The sequence below is a fragment of the Thamnophis sirtalis genome, unplaced genomic scaffold (genome assembly GCF_051295495.1).
Source record: "Thamnophis sirtalis isolate CommonGarterSnake01/CBP01778 unplaced genomic scaffold, rThaSir2_p1.2 scaffold_12, whole genome shotgun sequence".
Taxonomy (NCBI): Eukaryota; Metazoa; Chordata; class Lepidosauria; order Squamata; family Natricidae; genus Thamnophis; species Thamnophis sirtalis.
Genome location: NW_028261392.1, coordinates 62,949,943 through 62,967,128, shown reverse-complemented (window position 1 = coordinate 62,967,128; position 17,186 = coordinate 62,949,943). Strand labels below are relative to the sequence as shown.

The 17,186-nt window shown below is 40.5% G+C and overlaps 1 protein-coding gene across 3 annotated transcripts in view; it reads right to left on the bottom strand.

The window, feature by feature from the left end:
- Positions 1-16,879, bottom strand: part of RGL1 (ral guanine nucleotide dissociation stimulator like 1) — a 110,123-nt gene extending 93,244 nt beyond the window's left edge. For all 3 annotated transcript variants that reach the window (XM_087726979.1, XM_087726981.1, XM_087726980.1), the window contains exons 1-2: positions 16,724-16,879; positions 15,123-15,233 (exon numbers count right to left, since the gene is read on the bottom strand). In XM_087726979.1, the coding sequence (XP_087583105.1) occupies positions 15,123-15,233; positions 16,724-16,750 (138 nt within the window). In that variant the 5' untranslated portion in view covers positions 16,751-16,879. The remainder of the gene's footprint in view (positions 1-15,122; positions 15,234-16,723) is intronic.
- Positions 16,880-17,186: the final 307 nt, after the last annotated feature.

The window sequence follows — 17,186 nt, the reverse complement described above, 5'->3', positions numbered from 1 at the left end:
TGCTCTGGGAAGTCGGGGGGGAGGTTGGGGGGGGAGATGGGCTCGGGTGGGGAGTGTGTGGGAGGGAGGAAAATATTTGTAAAATCTTTTTTTTTTAAATTTCAATTTAAAAAAAGAAAAGAAAATTGTGGGCGGGGATAGGACGGGAATGGGGGATTAAAAATGATGACCGACTGAAATGCCCTCAAAATTCCTCAGCATCTACTTTGATTATGCAATGAAATACAGTACATTTAGAACTTGATTTGTCAAAAGACACTTTTTTTATTTCATATACTTGATTGCTGCTCTAAGAAGGAACAAAAGTAGTACATATTAAACTGTAGCTACCCACATGCAAATTTAAAGTTTAGTTTCTGTGTTTATATACAGAATGCTTGTTCTATTTATTCATATCCTTCCCTCATACTCAATCAGCAACAGCAACAGTAGTAATAGTACTACTAATAGTAGTAGTCTTTTTATTTTAGTAATTGACCAGCATAACATATCGTTAAAAGATAAAATTATATCCATCCCATTGTGTTAATAGTGTAACTTAAATACTACAAATTCATATTATAGAACACACCATAGTCGTGATATCAATACCACTAAGACTGTATATTTAAGGTCTTTTGCGATAAAAGTAAATGTATTAGGAATTAATATAATTGTAATAAAACTATAGAATGAAGGAAAATAAATAAGATGAAATAATAAACAATCACGAACCTCTGCAGGTAAACTATTTTATATTGATATTGTAAACTATAAGAACTGATAGTATGATGTAAAATAGAATTTTGTGAAAAGCAATGGTACTAACTTAAAATATTAAAATAATTACTTTGCAGTTGCCAGATTTCTGCATTATTAAGGGGCTTTCTAGAAAACAAATAACAGTGATTATAAATATCACTGTTGCAGGCATATCAATAATCATACAAATAACCAACTACAATTTGGTAAGCAACAGAGCCAGAGGGGAAATATGCTTCGTAAAATGAGACATATGCCATGTATGAATGTAATAGTTTCCATCAAAGAAAGCTGTCAGGGCAAGCAATTTGCAAATTCCCCCCAGCAGACTATATTCAATTAACTTCTCTGGGTAATGTAATCTCTGGACGCATTGTTTATAATAATTTCTGGTCAAACCTAAATAAGCATCTATATATAGGAGATAAATTATTTTCCTTTGCCCAAGAAGATATTTGTCACAATGAAAAGATAACAAACTCAAAAGACAGTTAAACTGGACTTTTCCTAATTGAGATAGGACTCAATATAAATGTTTTGCTTCATTTATCAATTATTTTTTTTAAATGCTACATTTAGCAGACTCCCCCCCTCCCCAAAAAAGGGCAACTGAACTATTTTTTTCCTGAGAAAGAAGACTTTAGCTTCTCATCCAAGAAGCTTCATCAGTTTTGACTGGACGGTGGAGGGAGGTGAGGATAATTCTGATAGTCCTTCCTTCCATCTCCCACCATCCAGAACCAATGAAGCTTCTTGGACAAGAAGCAAAACTTCTTCATTTTCTTCCTCAAGAAAAAAACAGTTCAGTTGCCTTTTGGGGGGGAAAAATAAACATATTTGGGACATCTAGATCAGTGTTTCTCAACCTTGGCAACTTGAAGATGTCCGGACTTCAACTCCCAGAATTCCCCAGCCAGCGAATGCTGGCTGGGGAATTCTGGGAGTTGAAGTCCGGATATCTTCAAGTTGCCAAGGTTGAGAAACACTGATCTAGATGACTGAGAATCGTCATAGAACGTACATTTAGTGGAACGATTCAAGATTCATTACTGCACTGAAAAGGATGTAGTTTGCTCCTTAGCCTTACGCTAAATTCACACCGTTATGGCAACACCTTGTAATCAAGTTTTACTTCATTGGTTTAGTTTCTTTCAAACATTCCTACATTGAAATAGTTGTCACATTCTATGGTGGATTTGTAAAAAGGTTAAAGCATTCTGGATAAAACTATGGTGGATTATGCAAAATATTTTTAAAAAGGGGATAAAGTTTACCCCTCAGTTATTCTGTTAGGTATAACTACTGATTGTACTCTTATAGAGACTAATTTGATTTTGAACCTAACAACGGCAGCAAGACTGCTGGTGGTGCAATACTGGAAGAAGGAAGAATTGCCTACTATTCAAGAATGGACATTAAAAGTAACAAACTTAGCAGAGATGGCTAAAATATCAGCATATTTTAAGGACCATTCAGATGAGAAATACAAGCTGGAATGGAGAAGATGGATTGACTATATTCAGAATAAATATGGGACTAAGAAATTCCAGATAGCTTATGACTGAAAAAGCAAGGAATGATACAATTTGTTTAGAGTTAGCTTAACAAAAGAGGAGTTAAAGTACAAGTGAGGTAAGTAAGAAAAAAAAATTGTCCTCCACGGCCCCCAGAAGCACTCTGCAGGCTTCAGCAGGACTGGGGGAAGGCAAAAATGCCCCCATTTTTGTGAAAAACAGACCTTTTTTTTGCAAAAATGGGATTTGGGGGTGGGGCTTCTGGAAGCCAAAATATGGTTCTATTTGGTGTATAAGACACACCAACATTTCCACATTCTTTTGGGGAGAGGAAGGTGCATCTTATACTCCGAAAAATACGATAACTGCCTTGGCCAGTTTTCATTTCATCCATGGGAAAATCTATTTGTAAGCCTATTATAAATCTAAATGAAAGGAATATGTTTCCACTAGATGTTTGCTGGGCAAACACTGTCAAAACAAAACACTCCTACAGTAAGAAAGGTTAGACAGATTTATTATCTACCCAATTTTTCTCTTTGCATTATTCTTACTATCTTGGATACTTATTTTATGAAGTATTTGATAGAGGTAATCAATAATACTACACCACCACCAATCAAAGTTATAGCTAAATACACATCTATAGGACTGTGCTACTGGGTTTTAATCAGATGTGGGTTCCTACCAGTTCGCACCTATTCGGTAGAACCGGTTCGTCAAATCTACCGAACCGGTTAGAAGAGGTTCCACCAGTGGACCCGGAAAGCAGGCCACACCTACAGAAGAGGTTCCAAAAACTTTTGAAACCCACCACTGCCCCCCCACACGCAGAGACAGACAGACTGACAGAGAGAGAGAGAGAGAGAGAGAGAGAGAGAGAGGTGAGAGAGAGAGAGAGAGAGAGGTGAGAGAGAGAGAGAGAGAGAGAGAAAGAGAGAGAGAGAGAGAGAAAGAGAAAGGAAGAAATAAATAAATAAAAAAGAAAGAAAAAGAGTGAGAAAGAGATGAAAGAAAAAAAGAAAAAAGAGACAAAAGGAAAGAGAGAGAGAGAGAGGAAGGAAGGAAGGAAGGAAGGAAGGAAGGAAGGAAGGAAGGAAGGAAGAAAGAAAGAAAGAAAGAAAGAAAGAAAGAAAGAAAGAAAGAAAGAAAGAAAGAAAGAAAACACATGGCTGGCAAGCCACTCCCACCGGGTCACATGGCCGGCAAGCCACTCCCACAAAGGAGGCCACACCCACAGAGTAGGTTCCAAAAAAATTTGAAACCCTCTACTGGTTTTAATGCTGATCCACTTTAAAGATGTCAATCAGATAAAAAAAATTAGCAATTTCATCTAGGAGTCAAGTTCATCTCAGGGTAAGCTTTTGCTATAACATTAAGGAGCACATTGCTTCTAAGGAATGTGAATAGGCTATGGAATATTACAATGTAATATTTTAAAAAGGCCTCTCATATTTTCCCATGTTATGCCAACAAAACTGTCCAACTGAAAATCAGAATCAACATGTATGTTGATACATTATCACACAGCTCTGAATGGAGGGAAGGGCTATTTAAGACACTGGAAAAAAACAAATATAACTATGATTGAGTAGCAGAAATCTTTGGGCAAAAATTTGCACTTCTTGAATCTAATTTGATTTTGCTCTTTCATGCCTATCTTTCCTAGCACTGCAGGTTGAAGTGTGAAATGCAAGAGCAGTGGAAATGGAGGAATAAATCAGAAACATTGGGCATTCATGCTTTTTCCTGAGTTTATCCCAACTGTGGGTAGATTGGCAATTGCTGGAAGTTTCCAAAATTAATTAATGATGTATGATTGCAACAAAACTATCATTCTCCATTTCTGCAGGGCAACTAAGAAACCTGCATTTCCACACATCTAATTTTCATTCTTTGCCTAAGACTTTCTGAAATCCTGGAACTGATACCAGGTCTAAGCAATCAAAGATCTTTTATTATGTTTTATTTAGAAAAACTATTGTTATTATTTAGCGTATGATGAGAAATAAGAGAAGTAAACATATATACACAGTTCACGTAATTATATATAAAACTTTTTAGCTACTAGACAAGCAACATGGCTATGCAGTTAAAAAGATTTTGTGCACTATTACACACTTACGGGTGCATTGCCATGCATACGAGCCGAGGTGGCGCAGTGGTTAGGGTGCAGTACTGCAGGCCACTTCAGCTGACTGTTATCTGCAGTTCAGCGGTTCTAATCTCACCGGCTCAGGGTTGACTCAGCCTTCCATCCTTCCGAGGTTGGTAAAATGAGGACCCAGACTGTGGGGGCAATATGCTGACTCTGTAAACCGCTTAGAGAGGGCTGAAAGCCATATGAAGCGGTATATAAGTCTAACTGCTATTGCTATTGCTAAAAGAAGGGATATATCGCAGGCCTAAATATAACATAGTTGGGAATGCCTTCTGGCAATTATGACAGATGTGAAAGAGACCCAGATTCATCACAATTCCTTGATACAGTAAGAATGCAAAAGTTAGTGAATCCATGTAGTTGTGGCCCATTAATTTCTGGATTTCCTACTTCTTTCCCACACAATGTCAGAAATGAACTGCAGAACTGTGACCTGGTATTAAATTAATGGATATCCCTATTTGTCTTCCACAATTTTCTTTTTAAAAAATTATTAAATGATCTTGCAAAATGCACATTTATGTACTTCCCAGCCCAGTCAGGGAAAGGGTGATATATGTCCCACATTCACCTCTCTAAAGAAACACAAGCCCATTGCTACTAAAGGCAGGTGGGATGGAATGAAACTTTTATCCTCCTGAAAAGGCTAGCGTTATAAGTTTTAATTCTGGAATAAACTTCTGGATATTTTGCTCTTGAAAAGCATTCAAAAGAGCCGAGGTGGCGCAGGGGTTAAATGCAGCACTGCAGGCTACTTCAGCTGACTGCAGTTCTGCAGTTCGGCTGTTCAAATCTCACCGGCTCAAGGTTGACTCAGCCTTCCATCCTTCCGAGGTGGGTAAAATGAGGACCCGGATTGTTGTTGGGGGCGATATGCTGACTCTGTAAACCGCTTAGAGAGGGCTGAAAGCCCTATGAAGCGGTATATAAGTCTAACTGCTATTGCTATTGCATTCCAGAATGGGGGGAAAAGTTCTTTCCAATCCAAGCTAAATTTCCAAAGAGATGACAAAAGTTTTCTATAATTGTACATGCAAAGATATTGTACAACAAAATGTGATGGGAAGGGTTTATAAAACCAGAAATACTATGGTTAAAACAACGGGCTCAGGAATTCAACATTTATGTATCAACTTATTTATTGGAAGAGGAAAACTGCTATAACTTGCAAACATTTTTGCTCTTGGCAGGCTTTCTAGTTACATGACCTCAGCTAAGGAGCCATCTTAGAAGGCACAAAGGGGATGGAAACCTGGCTTCCACTCTATAGAAGAAAAAGTGGCTTAACACAGTTCTCTGTGAACTTTTCTCTGTGACCTTTTGGCTACAATGAGACCATCGGGACAGCTCCCTTTCAAGGCTTTCTGAAGACAAGGAACTATTTTGAACAAAGGAAGCATCCAAGAGCACATAAACCAATAGCTTCAAATTCATACATGGCCATTATGCTACAAATATGCATTTTTCTCACTCCGGGGACCAAACATGTCTAAATTACAAGCTTCGCTATTTAAGGGAAGTATCCTATTATGATTAACTGTACTGTGGTGCTCTAAAAACTAGCTCCAAAATAGCAGGCCCAAGAAACAGAACTGAGGGTACAGTTCTGCATATAGTAGAACTTGAATCTTAACTTTTGAGTTTACTAAAATTATGCCCGAATAACTCTCCTTATTTTTTCCAAAGAGAATGAAAAAAAGGGTGCATATAGGGGAGTGTTGTGGCCCAGCAGGAGCCGTTGGAGCTGCCACCAGACTCCGACAGCGAGGGGTCTTCTGAGTCGGCTCTGGAGGATGTGGAGGACCCCAGACAGGGTTCTGACTCCGAGCAGGGCGCAGAGAGGCTGGTTGGCCACCAAGAAGCACCTGAGCCTTGGACCAGTAGGGAGGAGACAAGGGAAAGTGAGCCGGAAGCCAGTAGTGAGTTGTTCCTGGATGTCCGGCACCGAAGAGCTAATAGTCGTTAGGAACAATTATGCAATTACAGGAGGTAATTGCACTCAACTGGTGGTCATTAGGCTCCTCTCCAGACTATAAAAAGGCTACTTGTGCACACACCCCTCTTGGCAGAAGTCATGTGGCGGCTGGCTTTCCACTGATTCTCCCTGTTTGAAATTGTTTCAGAGAATTAAAGCGCTGTGGCAATAAATGTGGCAAAAAATAATCTACTTATATACTCTTCATAAAGGGAATTTTCCTCAATCCTACGAAAAGTTCTGACTGTCAGTGTCAAACTGTAAGAAATCCAAGGGGCAATTCACGATTAAACTGGTATGGCCCAGGAAATCTTGAAAAACGCACACACATTAATAAACTTATCTGACCCAAGAGAGATGGTGGTGGGGAAGCACACCCTTAAATACAGTTTCAAAGCTGAAAACAAGAACCCCCATGTCTGTTTATAAACTTCTTTGTCCTCACAATAAGCAAGAGTTCTCTCTCCACATTACAAACTTCTCTTTTCCTGTTCCTTGAATTTATTTACTCTATGACAAAGGTTTCAAAAGCAAGGCAACAATTAGCAAGGTGGCAACACCTTCCTTTGTGTAAAACTGCTTAAAATCATAACGGGACTGATTATATTGTTGAATACTTTCAACAATCTCAGTATATCAAAGAACCCAAATACAGTAGCGATTCTAAATTCCATCCGACAAATGTATTTCTGCTACCTTTGTGTGAGCAGCTTCACGGGTTAGGAAAAGGATGGCTCAGGATCTGAATAATGGAACAGTCCATAGTGTGTGTGTGTGTGTATATATTATCATCGAACGATCGTGGGTGCATCTCGGTTCACCCACGTAACACCTATCCTCCGCGAGCTGCACTGGCTGCCTATTGGTCTCCGGATACGCTTCAAGGCGCTAGTCGTCACTTATAAAGCCCTTCATGGTATTGGACCTGGGTACTTGAGAGACCGCCTGCTGCCAATTACCTCCACTAGACCGATTAGATCCCACAGATTAGGCCTCCTCCGAATTCCATCCGCCGGCCAGTGTCGACTGGCGACTACCCGGAGGAGAGCCTTCTCTGTGGCTGCTCCGACCCTTTGGAACGAACTCCCCGTGGAGATTCGAACCCTCACCACCCTCCAGGCCTTCCGCACAGCCCTTAAAACCTGGCTGTTCCGACAGGCCTGGGGCTAAAGAGCTGTTGCCCCCGTCTCGAATGGTATGACTGTTGTGTGTTTTTAAATTATGTATTGTTATGTTTCGTTTTTTATTTTTTTGTCTGTACCCCCCCTTCCCTGATTTGATTTGTTAGCCGCCCTGAGTCCCCTTCGGGGGGAAAGGGCGGCATATAAATATAATAGCCAAGGTGGCGCAGTGGTTAAATGCAGCACTGCAGGCTACTGCTAGATCAGCAGTTCAGCGGTTCAAATCTCACCGGCTCAGGGTTGACGCAGCCTTCCATCCTTCCAAGGTGGGTAAAATGAGGACCCAGATTGTTGGGGGCAATATGCTGACTCTCTGTAAACCGCTTAGAGAGGGCTGAAAGCCCTATGAAGCGGTATATAAGTCTACTGCTACTATTGCTATTAATAAATGAAATGAAATGAAATGAAATCATGCATTGATGGTTTTTCCTTAACTGTGAAATAATGCACTAATACGTTTTGTGGGTTTTGCAACGTAGCAAGACTAAGCAAATATATATTTTACAATCAAATGAAGCATCTAAGTAGGCAAGAGAGAACATTGACATTTTTTGCTGTAATCTGCCCGGACTGACTTATTCATCTACAATAAATATGTCAATGGGCCATTGAGAGATTTCTGGTTAACAGGGAAGTGAAACCTGAAGCGGTCATGTTTATGTATATCAGAGGGAGAGGACAGTCACAAGGCCTCCTCCTGAAAAGCAGATAGACCTTATGGAACAAAGATATCATGAACACATCTGGGGGGTGAGGGAGATAAGTTGGAGTGGATGAAGATAGACCACCTTCCTTTGAAGTTCTTAACAATAGGAACAATACCTCCATTAGAAAGAGAGCATTTGTGTTATTGGAAATAAACAGCATACAGAATCCAATTATTAGTGGATCAACTCTTACACAAGATTCTTACAGGCTCTCAAATTATAACTCTTCATTCCACACTGTGAAAAATAACTACAACGATAATTTATTCCACAACAAAGAATTATTGAGGCATTTGCCAACTTCTAAATATTCTAAAGCTATCAGTCTATCTATAATCATTTATTTTATCTTCTGCACAACTGAAAAGTTGATATTTTTCCCTCACACGTTTTGTGTGCCTAAAGTATAGCTATATTGATATAGTTGGCACATACTTAAGCTATTTTGCATATAACTTGAGAAGGAGAGAGAAATGCCTAGCTTCACAAAGATAAAAGCAGTTATTTTCCTGGAACAGCAGATTATCGAGGACTAGGAAATGAAACCTTTCAAAGAAACAAGACTAAATTTCAAACTATACTAAAAAAAATATCCCTTGCTGACCCATGCGGAAACCAGCAGTTCCCAGTTTTAAGTCTTGCTGACAGTGAATTAAATCAACTTACTAAATGAATAACAAAATCCTTGTACCATTACTCTACAAAGTGTGATTAGTTTTATGGTGGGCTGCTTTTAAGAATTGTGTGGGCCCGACCTCTTTTTATTTCTCTCCAAAATTAATTCCCAGCAGGTTTAAGCCAACTTAAGCCATCTTTCTTGCTTCTGGATTGGTGGCAAGAAAAAAAAATGAAAAATTTAAAGGATTTAGGCCAGGAACTATGGATTGCTGATCTCAGAACTAGTTTTTCTCTTGAAATTATGTTGCTTCTATTAAAGCTAAGTATGAGAAAGAATAATATATTATGGTAGAAAGCAGAGGTGACCCTAATATAAAGAAAACTGCCCTAAATGGAGAATTTTCTTCTAGAAACAAACTTTTAACTATGTTCCCCACTGTCATTCCATACTTGACATCTGCAGTTCTCCTCTTAATTCCCTCTGTCGCTTTTATCTCCCTCTTTCCCACACCAGTGACTTCAGGGTCTCATATCAATGTGCTATTTTCTCATTATTCTATCTCACCAGGAATCAGTGGGATTTGGCATGTTGTACAGACATTTTACAAGCCGATACAATTTAATCTGGCTGCAGATATGCATTCTCACTGGACAGTTCGTTCCTCCAGCCCAGAATGAGACAATCAGAAGATTTTTGCTCCGAAAAGAGGGAGAGATGATTGCTCTTCCAAGTAGCACTATTATTTTGGGTTCAGAATGACACGATTGCACTGAATTGCTTTCAATAAAATCACGATGGCCTTCCAAAATTGTTAACGCTAAACCAGCTAAACATTTTGGCATTCTTCATATCCCAAATCAGCCATAATGGGTCTTTTCGAATTCTCAACTTCATACAAAAAACAGATTCTCACCTAGTGGACATACAAGTACTCTTGGTGGCCTTGAGCCCTAGGAAAAGCTGCCATCTGTGTGCAAATATTATATTTTTAAAAAACTAGTTTTTCGCTATAAACAGAAGGCATTGATGGGAAATCTGCCACCAAAGGAAGCAGATTTGAATTCATCCGTTCTGCTAAGAACACTTTGTACTCCTCCAGAATATGAAAAAGGGGAAACTAGCAATACAGCCTATCTATAAGTTTTGCAAAATTCGCTTTCCCTACTTGGTTGTATCATAATACAAAATCTAAAGCTGTTGTTTCAATTATATTTCAAGAGTGTCGGTAATGAATTGACAGGTATGTATTGAAATAAATTAACCAGCTTATATCTTCTTTTCAATAATGCCTATCCGAATGAGAAACTCTCAGAAAGCATCCCCAATTTCTCTTTTGATAAACGAGGCTTTTGTGAGTGGTCAAATCTACCAATAGCTTCCATTTTGCAAATGTGTAAGTTCTTCAACCACAAGTCTTTAGTGAGAATGTCCACAAAAGATTTCAAGTAACTTAAAACATTTGCCTTCTCTTACCTAGTCTGCCTTTAGTCAAAACATAACCTACGATTTTTTCAATAATAAAATAATAAAAATCCCAAGGTTTGTTTTTTTTTATCCACAAACCTATTTGTGTATGTGTGCATTGTGGGATAAAATTAATATAAGTCCCACAAGTACCATGTAAGACATACTCAGAGATGGCTGTGTATAAAATCAAATACTCATCCTATAGCTACTTTGTTGAGATACCCATATTCGCCACTGTTTCATAGTAACTCTCAGAATGCATAAACCTCCAATATATATGGGCCAAAAGAAGGATACAAGTACTATTTAAGTTTGACATCTATGCATCCCACAGTTTCAGAGTTGGCATGGGATCACAGGAGTAAGGTGTGATCCCATTCCTACGTTGTTTTTACACCCTGCACCTAGGACACCAAGATAATCTCCATTATTTTGCATGCAACTTGCATTCGTATCAGGCTTCCTACTTGAATGTTTTTAACAGTGTGAAATGGTATACTGCAAATAAAACGCCAAACTCTTATCTTAATGGTTTGCAAGCTTTGTTATGAAAAAAAATACAGCTGGAACCAAGCAACAATAATGTCAAGTCGGAAGAGAGAATGACCGATAGTAATTTGTTTCCTGCATGAATTAAAACTAGATCTGGTGGCCATTTTGTGAATGGATACGCCTCCTCTGAAGTTATTTTGTGAGAGTATACACATCAGAAGTGGGTTCCTAACAGTTCGCACCTATTCGGTAGAACCGGTTCCTCAAATCTACCGAACCGGTTAGAAGAGGTTCCACCAGTGGACCCGGAAAGCAGGCCACACCTACAGAAGAGGTTCCAAAAATTTTTGAAACCCACCACTGGTCCTTGGATATGATTATTCTACACTATCATGCTCCTATTTATAAAACTCAGTGCCTCTGTGAAAGGTAAGGATGACTACTGCGTTTGTGGTGCAATCAGAACATTGCGTGTGTTGAAGTTGTTTTAACGCAAACCAAAGATGCCTTTTAAAAAACAAGTTTACATCCTATTCTTATGCATGCCAGTGCTGTGTGCGAGGTAATTTAAGGTGGTTCTGACAAGTGTCGTCGGCATCTTCATATCCGGTCACATGGGCGGCAAGCCACTCCCATCCGGTCACATGGGCGGCAAGCCACTCCCACAAAGGAGGCCACACCCACAGAGTAGGTTCGAACAATTTTTGAAACCCACCGCTGATACACATATTCTTAAAATCTCAAATGTGTCCACTTAGGCTGGCTCTCCCTGGTACAGGCCATTTTCCCTGAGAGTCATGATTCAAGTAGGGCGCAGTATTATATTATATTATAATTCAAAAACAGTCAGTTTCTCTAAATTAGCAGTGTCGCTAAAATGCAGACAGGTAAAGATATTTGTTTTCTTAATCCCAATTTCTTGGAGTCAGCAAGAAAGCAAGATGAAACATTTCATCTGTTTCTGTTCATGCTGGGTGCTTGGTTAATCCTGATAATCTTGTAAGCAATTTTCCATCAGTCTTGACTCAATCAGGGTTCTGAGTCACTAATGTATCTTACACCTATATTTTCCCTTTCTTCCATGAAGCCAAGATAATATACACAGGCGTCTCCACGTCCTCCTCAAAGCAATCTTGCCAAGTAGGTTAGATTGAAAGTTAATGATAGATCAAATTTTTGTGGGGAGCTTTATAGCTAAGTATTTGCATGATGTTGTTTTTTTCTCTTCAAGTCACAGATCCCACATTCAAATGTATATACCACATTGGCTGGAAGTACATTCTGAATATTTCTTTTTTTTTTTTTAATTAAATGTTTTTTAATTTTAGTTTGAAACAGGTATAGCATCTTTCTTAATATATCAATCGATTACAAATAAGTTTTGGTACATCTCCTCCACAGTCAACCAACGTAACTCATATTAACTCAAGCATTATTATATATCCATTTTCATTTAACTGTAATTATTATTTAGGAGTATTGGTAGGAGTAATAATCTTGAACAATACCTACCCACACCGATGGGAAGGGAGAGAAATCAAAAAAAAAGAAAAGAAAAAAAGAACAAATAGAAAATAAAAATTAAGATAAAAAATAGTAGATAATACAAAAAATACAAAAACGATAATCTGAATACTTCTGATCAACTCTACTGAAAGAAAATTGGCCCAACTACAAAACTATATTGCCGTATCTAACTAAAGTGTATCTCATTGCTCCAATGGAATTGTTGACATTTAATCCCAACTCTGGGTTCACTCTGTAAAGCACAGCAATTGGCAATTTAATAAATTTATATGCCGCCCAATCTTGTAGGACTCTGGGCGGCTTACAGAAACAAAAATAAAAGTGAAAGTTAAATTAAAGGAGAGACACAATTTAAAAAAGAAGGGATCCAATTTAAAAACACACACCAAACATTCCGTTTAAGTGGGGCTGGACCTTGTTCAACAGCCCCAGGCCTGCCGGAAGAGCCAGGTTTTGGTGGCTTTCCGGAAGGCCGAGAGAGTGGGAAGGGTCCGGATCTCTACAGGTAGATCGTTCCACAGGGCCAGAGCAACTACAGAGAAGGCCCTCCCCCGGGGCGGCGCTAGCCGGCATTGTCCGGTCGACGGCACCCGGAGAAGGCCCATCCTGTGAGATCTTGTTGGTCTTTGGGAGGTATGTGGCAGGAGGCGGTCTCTCGGATATCCAGCTTGATATTAAACGTACACATTTGGATTTAATTTATCAGAAAAGTATAATCTTGCCATTTTAAAACATATTAGTAGCAAACAGACATAACTGCAGATACAAAATCAGAGGAAGAACACATACATACGGGTAGTTCTCAAATTACAACCATTCATTTAGTAACTGTTTGAAGCTACGGCACTTATAAAAGTGACTTATAATTTTTCACACTTATGACTGTTGCAACATCCCCATCATCACATGATCAAACTCCTGACACTTGGCTTTTTGCTCATATTTATGGCAATGTCACAGCTCACATGATCACCTTTTGTAACCTTCTAACAAGCAAACTCAATGGGGAAGCCAGATTCGCTTAGCAACCATGTTACTAACTTAACTGCAGTGATCCACTTAACAACTGTAGTAAGCGAGGTCATATTAATGGAGCAAAATTCACTTGACAACTGTGCACAGCGTGTGCATGCGTACTTTTTATTATTTATTTATTATTTTATTTTCAAAACTTATGTACCGCTTCATAGGGCTTTCAGCCCTCTCTAAGCGGTTTACAGAGTCAGCGTATCGCCCCCAACAACAATCCGGGTCCTCATTTTACCCACCTCGGAAGGATGGAAGGCTGAGTCAACCTTGAGCTGGTGAGATTAGAACCGCTGAACTGCAGATAACAGTCAGCTGAAGTGGCCTGCAGTACTGCACCAGAGTCCCTAGGGAGTGGGCAGCATACAAATCTTATTAAAGTTGAAGTTGAAAGTTGCACCTTAACCACTGCGCCACCTCGGCTCTTACTTACTTACTTACCTCTTGCGATGCCTCCGCGATGCTCCAGCTGCTCGGCGGAGCATCACGCAGACACCTTGTCCTCCGTGTACATGCATGGAAGCGCCAAGGAGCTCAAATACAGGTAAGGAACTCGGGTGGGCTCTCCAGAGCACCGTACCGGAATGGTACCCGGTGCTCCAGATAGGCACCGGTACGCCCGTACAGTGGGGATACCGCCTGCAACCTACCACATTGTCGACTAGACAATGTCGTCTGGTGGCTCCTCGGGGGAGGGCCTCCTCTGTAGCTGCCCCGGCCCTATGGAACGATCTACCCCTAGAGATCCGGACCCTCCCCACTCTCTCGGCCTTCCGAAAGTCTTCTAAGACCTGGCTATTCCGGCAGGCCTGGGGCTGTTGACCTCATGAACGAGGTCCAGCCCCACTAAGATTGAGTGCACGATGTGTCTTTTTAACCTGCTTTTCCCCTTTATTTTAAATTTTTTTGTATTCTTTTAGTGTTGTTTTTATGTAAGCCGCCCGGAGTCCTTCGGGATTGGGCGGCATATAAATTCATTAAACTTTGAAACTTGGAAACCACTGAACTGTTTCACATAGAAACAGAAATTTTGGTCTCAATTTTGGCTGAAAGTCAAAGACTATATGTATCCACTATTTCAGTGGTTCCCAAATTTGGCAACTTTAAGACTTGTGGACTTCAACTCCCAGAATTCTCCAGCCAGCTGGCTGGAGAATTCTGGGAGTTGAAGTCCACAAGTCTTAAAGTTGCCAAGTTTGGGAACCACTGCACTATTTGTTCAGAGAAGTTTAGAAGTCCCACGGAAAGTTTCCCAGCTAGGCACGTCCAAACTAAAGCCATCTTTTTACCAAAGTGTCCTCTTGTGATTATCTAAAAGAAGATAATATGGAACAAAGCAACTGAAAATTGGTCCACCTGGCTCAGAATTGCTAACTTTGAAGGGGAGTAATTCACAAGTGTTTCCCCACAGGTGCACAAACGTTGGAACATCTGCATTAAAGGCTTTCAGCTATTACTAGGCCTCCCTCGTCTTCTTAAAAACAAAACCAAAAATCTATTTGTTATGAAACTGTGGCGATGTATTGTTATATGGCCAAAAGTATCACTGATCCTTACTTTACACTTCCCCAAACACAGCGTGAAGAAAGTATTTGAATGGGAAAAAAACCCAGCTTTAGAATATAGGCAGCCTGGAATGCAGCTCTCAGCTGGGGACTCCAAAGTCCACTAAGCATTTTTACAAGATGCCAAAGTGGCATTTTTGCACTCACCCCTAGCCATCTTGCGCCTTTGTTGGCGGCTTGTTGGATCTGTACCCGTTTGAGAGTGACATGGTAAACTGCTCCTTCCTCTATCTCTTCGCCCCAGTCTTGGATTGAGCTCTGCCACAGGAAGAAGAAAGGGGAAAAAAAGGAAATGCTTGGATTTCTTAGTAATAATAGTAGAAACAAAGTCATTTTCCCCGAGTTTTGAGCCAGCCGCTGCACAATTTGTTTTCAAAGGAGACTTTCCAAAGGACAACCGGAATACAAAAAATACCCCAAATACCCCCCCCCCCCAAACTGCGAGCTATTCAATGGAGAAAAAGCTAGAATACATAGCAAGATCACTGCATTTCCATTTAGCTTCTCTGGCACCCTACCCGGGATTTATACATATTTCAAATAGTTCTATGGTATCATAAGGAAATGCCCCCCCCACACACACACACATACACACATAATAACTATTATGGTCAGCATTTAAACTGCACCAAGAGCTGCAACCTTTAAAAGCTACACATGCATTTTGGATTGCAGGCACCATGGAACAATTAGCGGAGTTTATTTTATCCTTTTTTTAAAAAAAAAAAAAAACAGGATTTGAGAAAAAAATCAGATAAGGTTTAACAGTGCCTGTTGTAACACCACCTTATTTTCCCTTTATTTTTTTCCCTCCCTTCCTTCTCTTCTTCCTTCCTTCCTCCTCTCCTTCCCCTTCTTTCTTCCCTTATCTCTCCCCTACTCCTACCCTCTCTCTTCCCCTTCCTGCCCTCTCTCCTTCTCTTTCTCTCCCTTCCACCCTCCTCTCCTTCTCTTTCTCTCCCTTCCACCCACCTCCCCTTACCTCTTTCTTCTTCCCTTGCCTCTCCTCCACTCTTCCTCTTCCTTTCCTACTATCTCTCCTTCTCTTTCTCTCCCTTCCACCCTCCTCTCCTTCTCTTTCTCTCCCTTCCACCCACCTCCCCTTACCTCTTTCTCCTTCCCTTACCTCTCCTCCACTCTTCCTCTTCCTTTCCTACTATCTCTCCTTCTCTTTCTCTTTCTCTCCAAATCAGATAAGGTTTAACAGAACTCCATTAAAGTTTTTTTTTAAAGAAAAAATTACGCATGTCAGAAAGTTGAAGGGATAAACTCGGGGAAACTATAGCAGAACTATACTTAACTGCACCGTCCGTTTAATCACTGCAATAAACCATTCTACAAGATACACACACACACACACAGATACACATATAGGAAAATAACTCTTTTTGATGGCCGAAGGGCTTACCAAAGCTTCCGAGATGTGCACAAAAGCTCATTAGCCCCTTCGTTTCCCCCCCCCTTCCTCTTCCCACCCCCCGCCGTTCTTTCCCACCCTTAAGAGGGAGAATTGCAGGCGTTTGTCGTTTCCAAACGCGAATTCGCATTAAGTCGCAGGGAGGTTTTTTCCTTTAAAGAAAAAAAAAGACTTCAAAATCTCTTTTTTCCCCTCTGGGAAGTCAGCACCAGAGCGGTTTCCCTTCTCCAAAAGACAAACCTCGGAGTCCCCAAAAGTATGAATCCCTCTGGCTGGGCAGAGAAGCCTTTTAGGAAAGCAAGGAAGCTTTGTGTGCGCGCGTGTGTGTTACCATTTTAGCTCTCCAAAGCAGTTTCATCCTTGGGTTTCTCCTCCGCGCTCCGAAGGGGCATGGTGAGTCGTAGGAACCCGCTCTAATCAACCCTCTGGCAGGCACTGATTCGCCTGGCTGGAAAGGCGAAGGTCTCTATCTCTCTTTCTCTCTCTCTCTCTCTCTCTCTCTCTCTCTCTCTCTCTCTCTTGCGCTCTGCGCTCTGCGCTCAATTCATGATCACAAAGAGTGGAGAGCAGGCAGGGCTCCTCCCCTACACACACACACACACAGACACCAGGGTGATGTAAGGCTTTCCTGTTTATGCTAGTGAACTCTTTCTAGGCTTCACACGAAGCCAGCATCCTCCAATGAAGCTCGGCCAGCTCTCCCTGGCTTTGAAAACTTTCTGAACTCCCGCTCCCTTCGGCATCTCTCTCCTCACTTTATTGCAGTGATTAAACTCACGGTACAACAAAGTAGA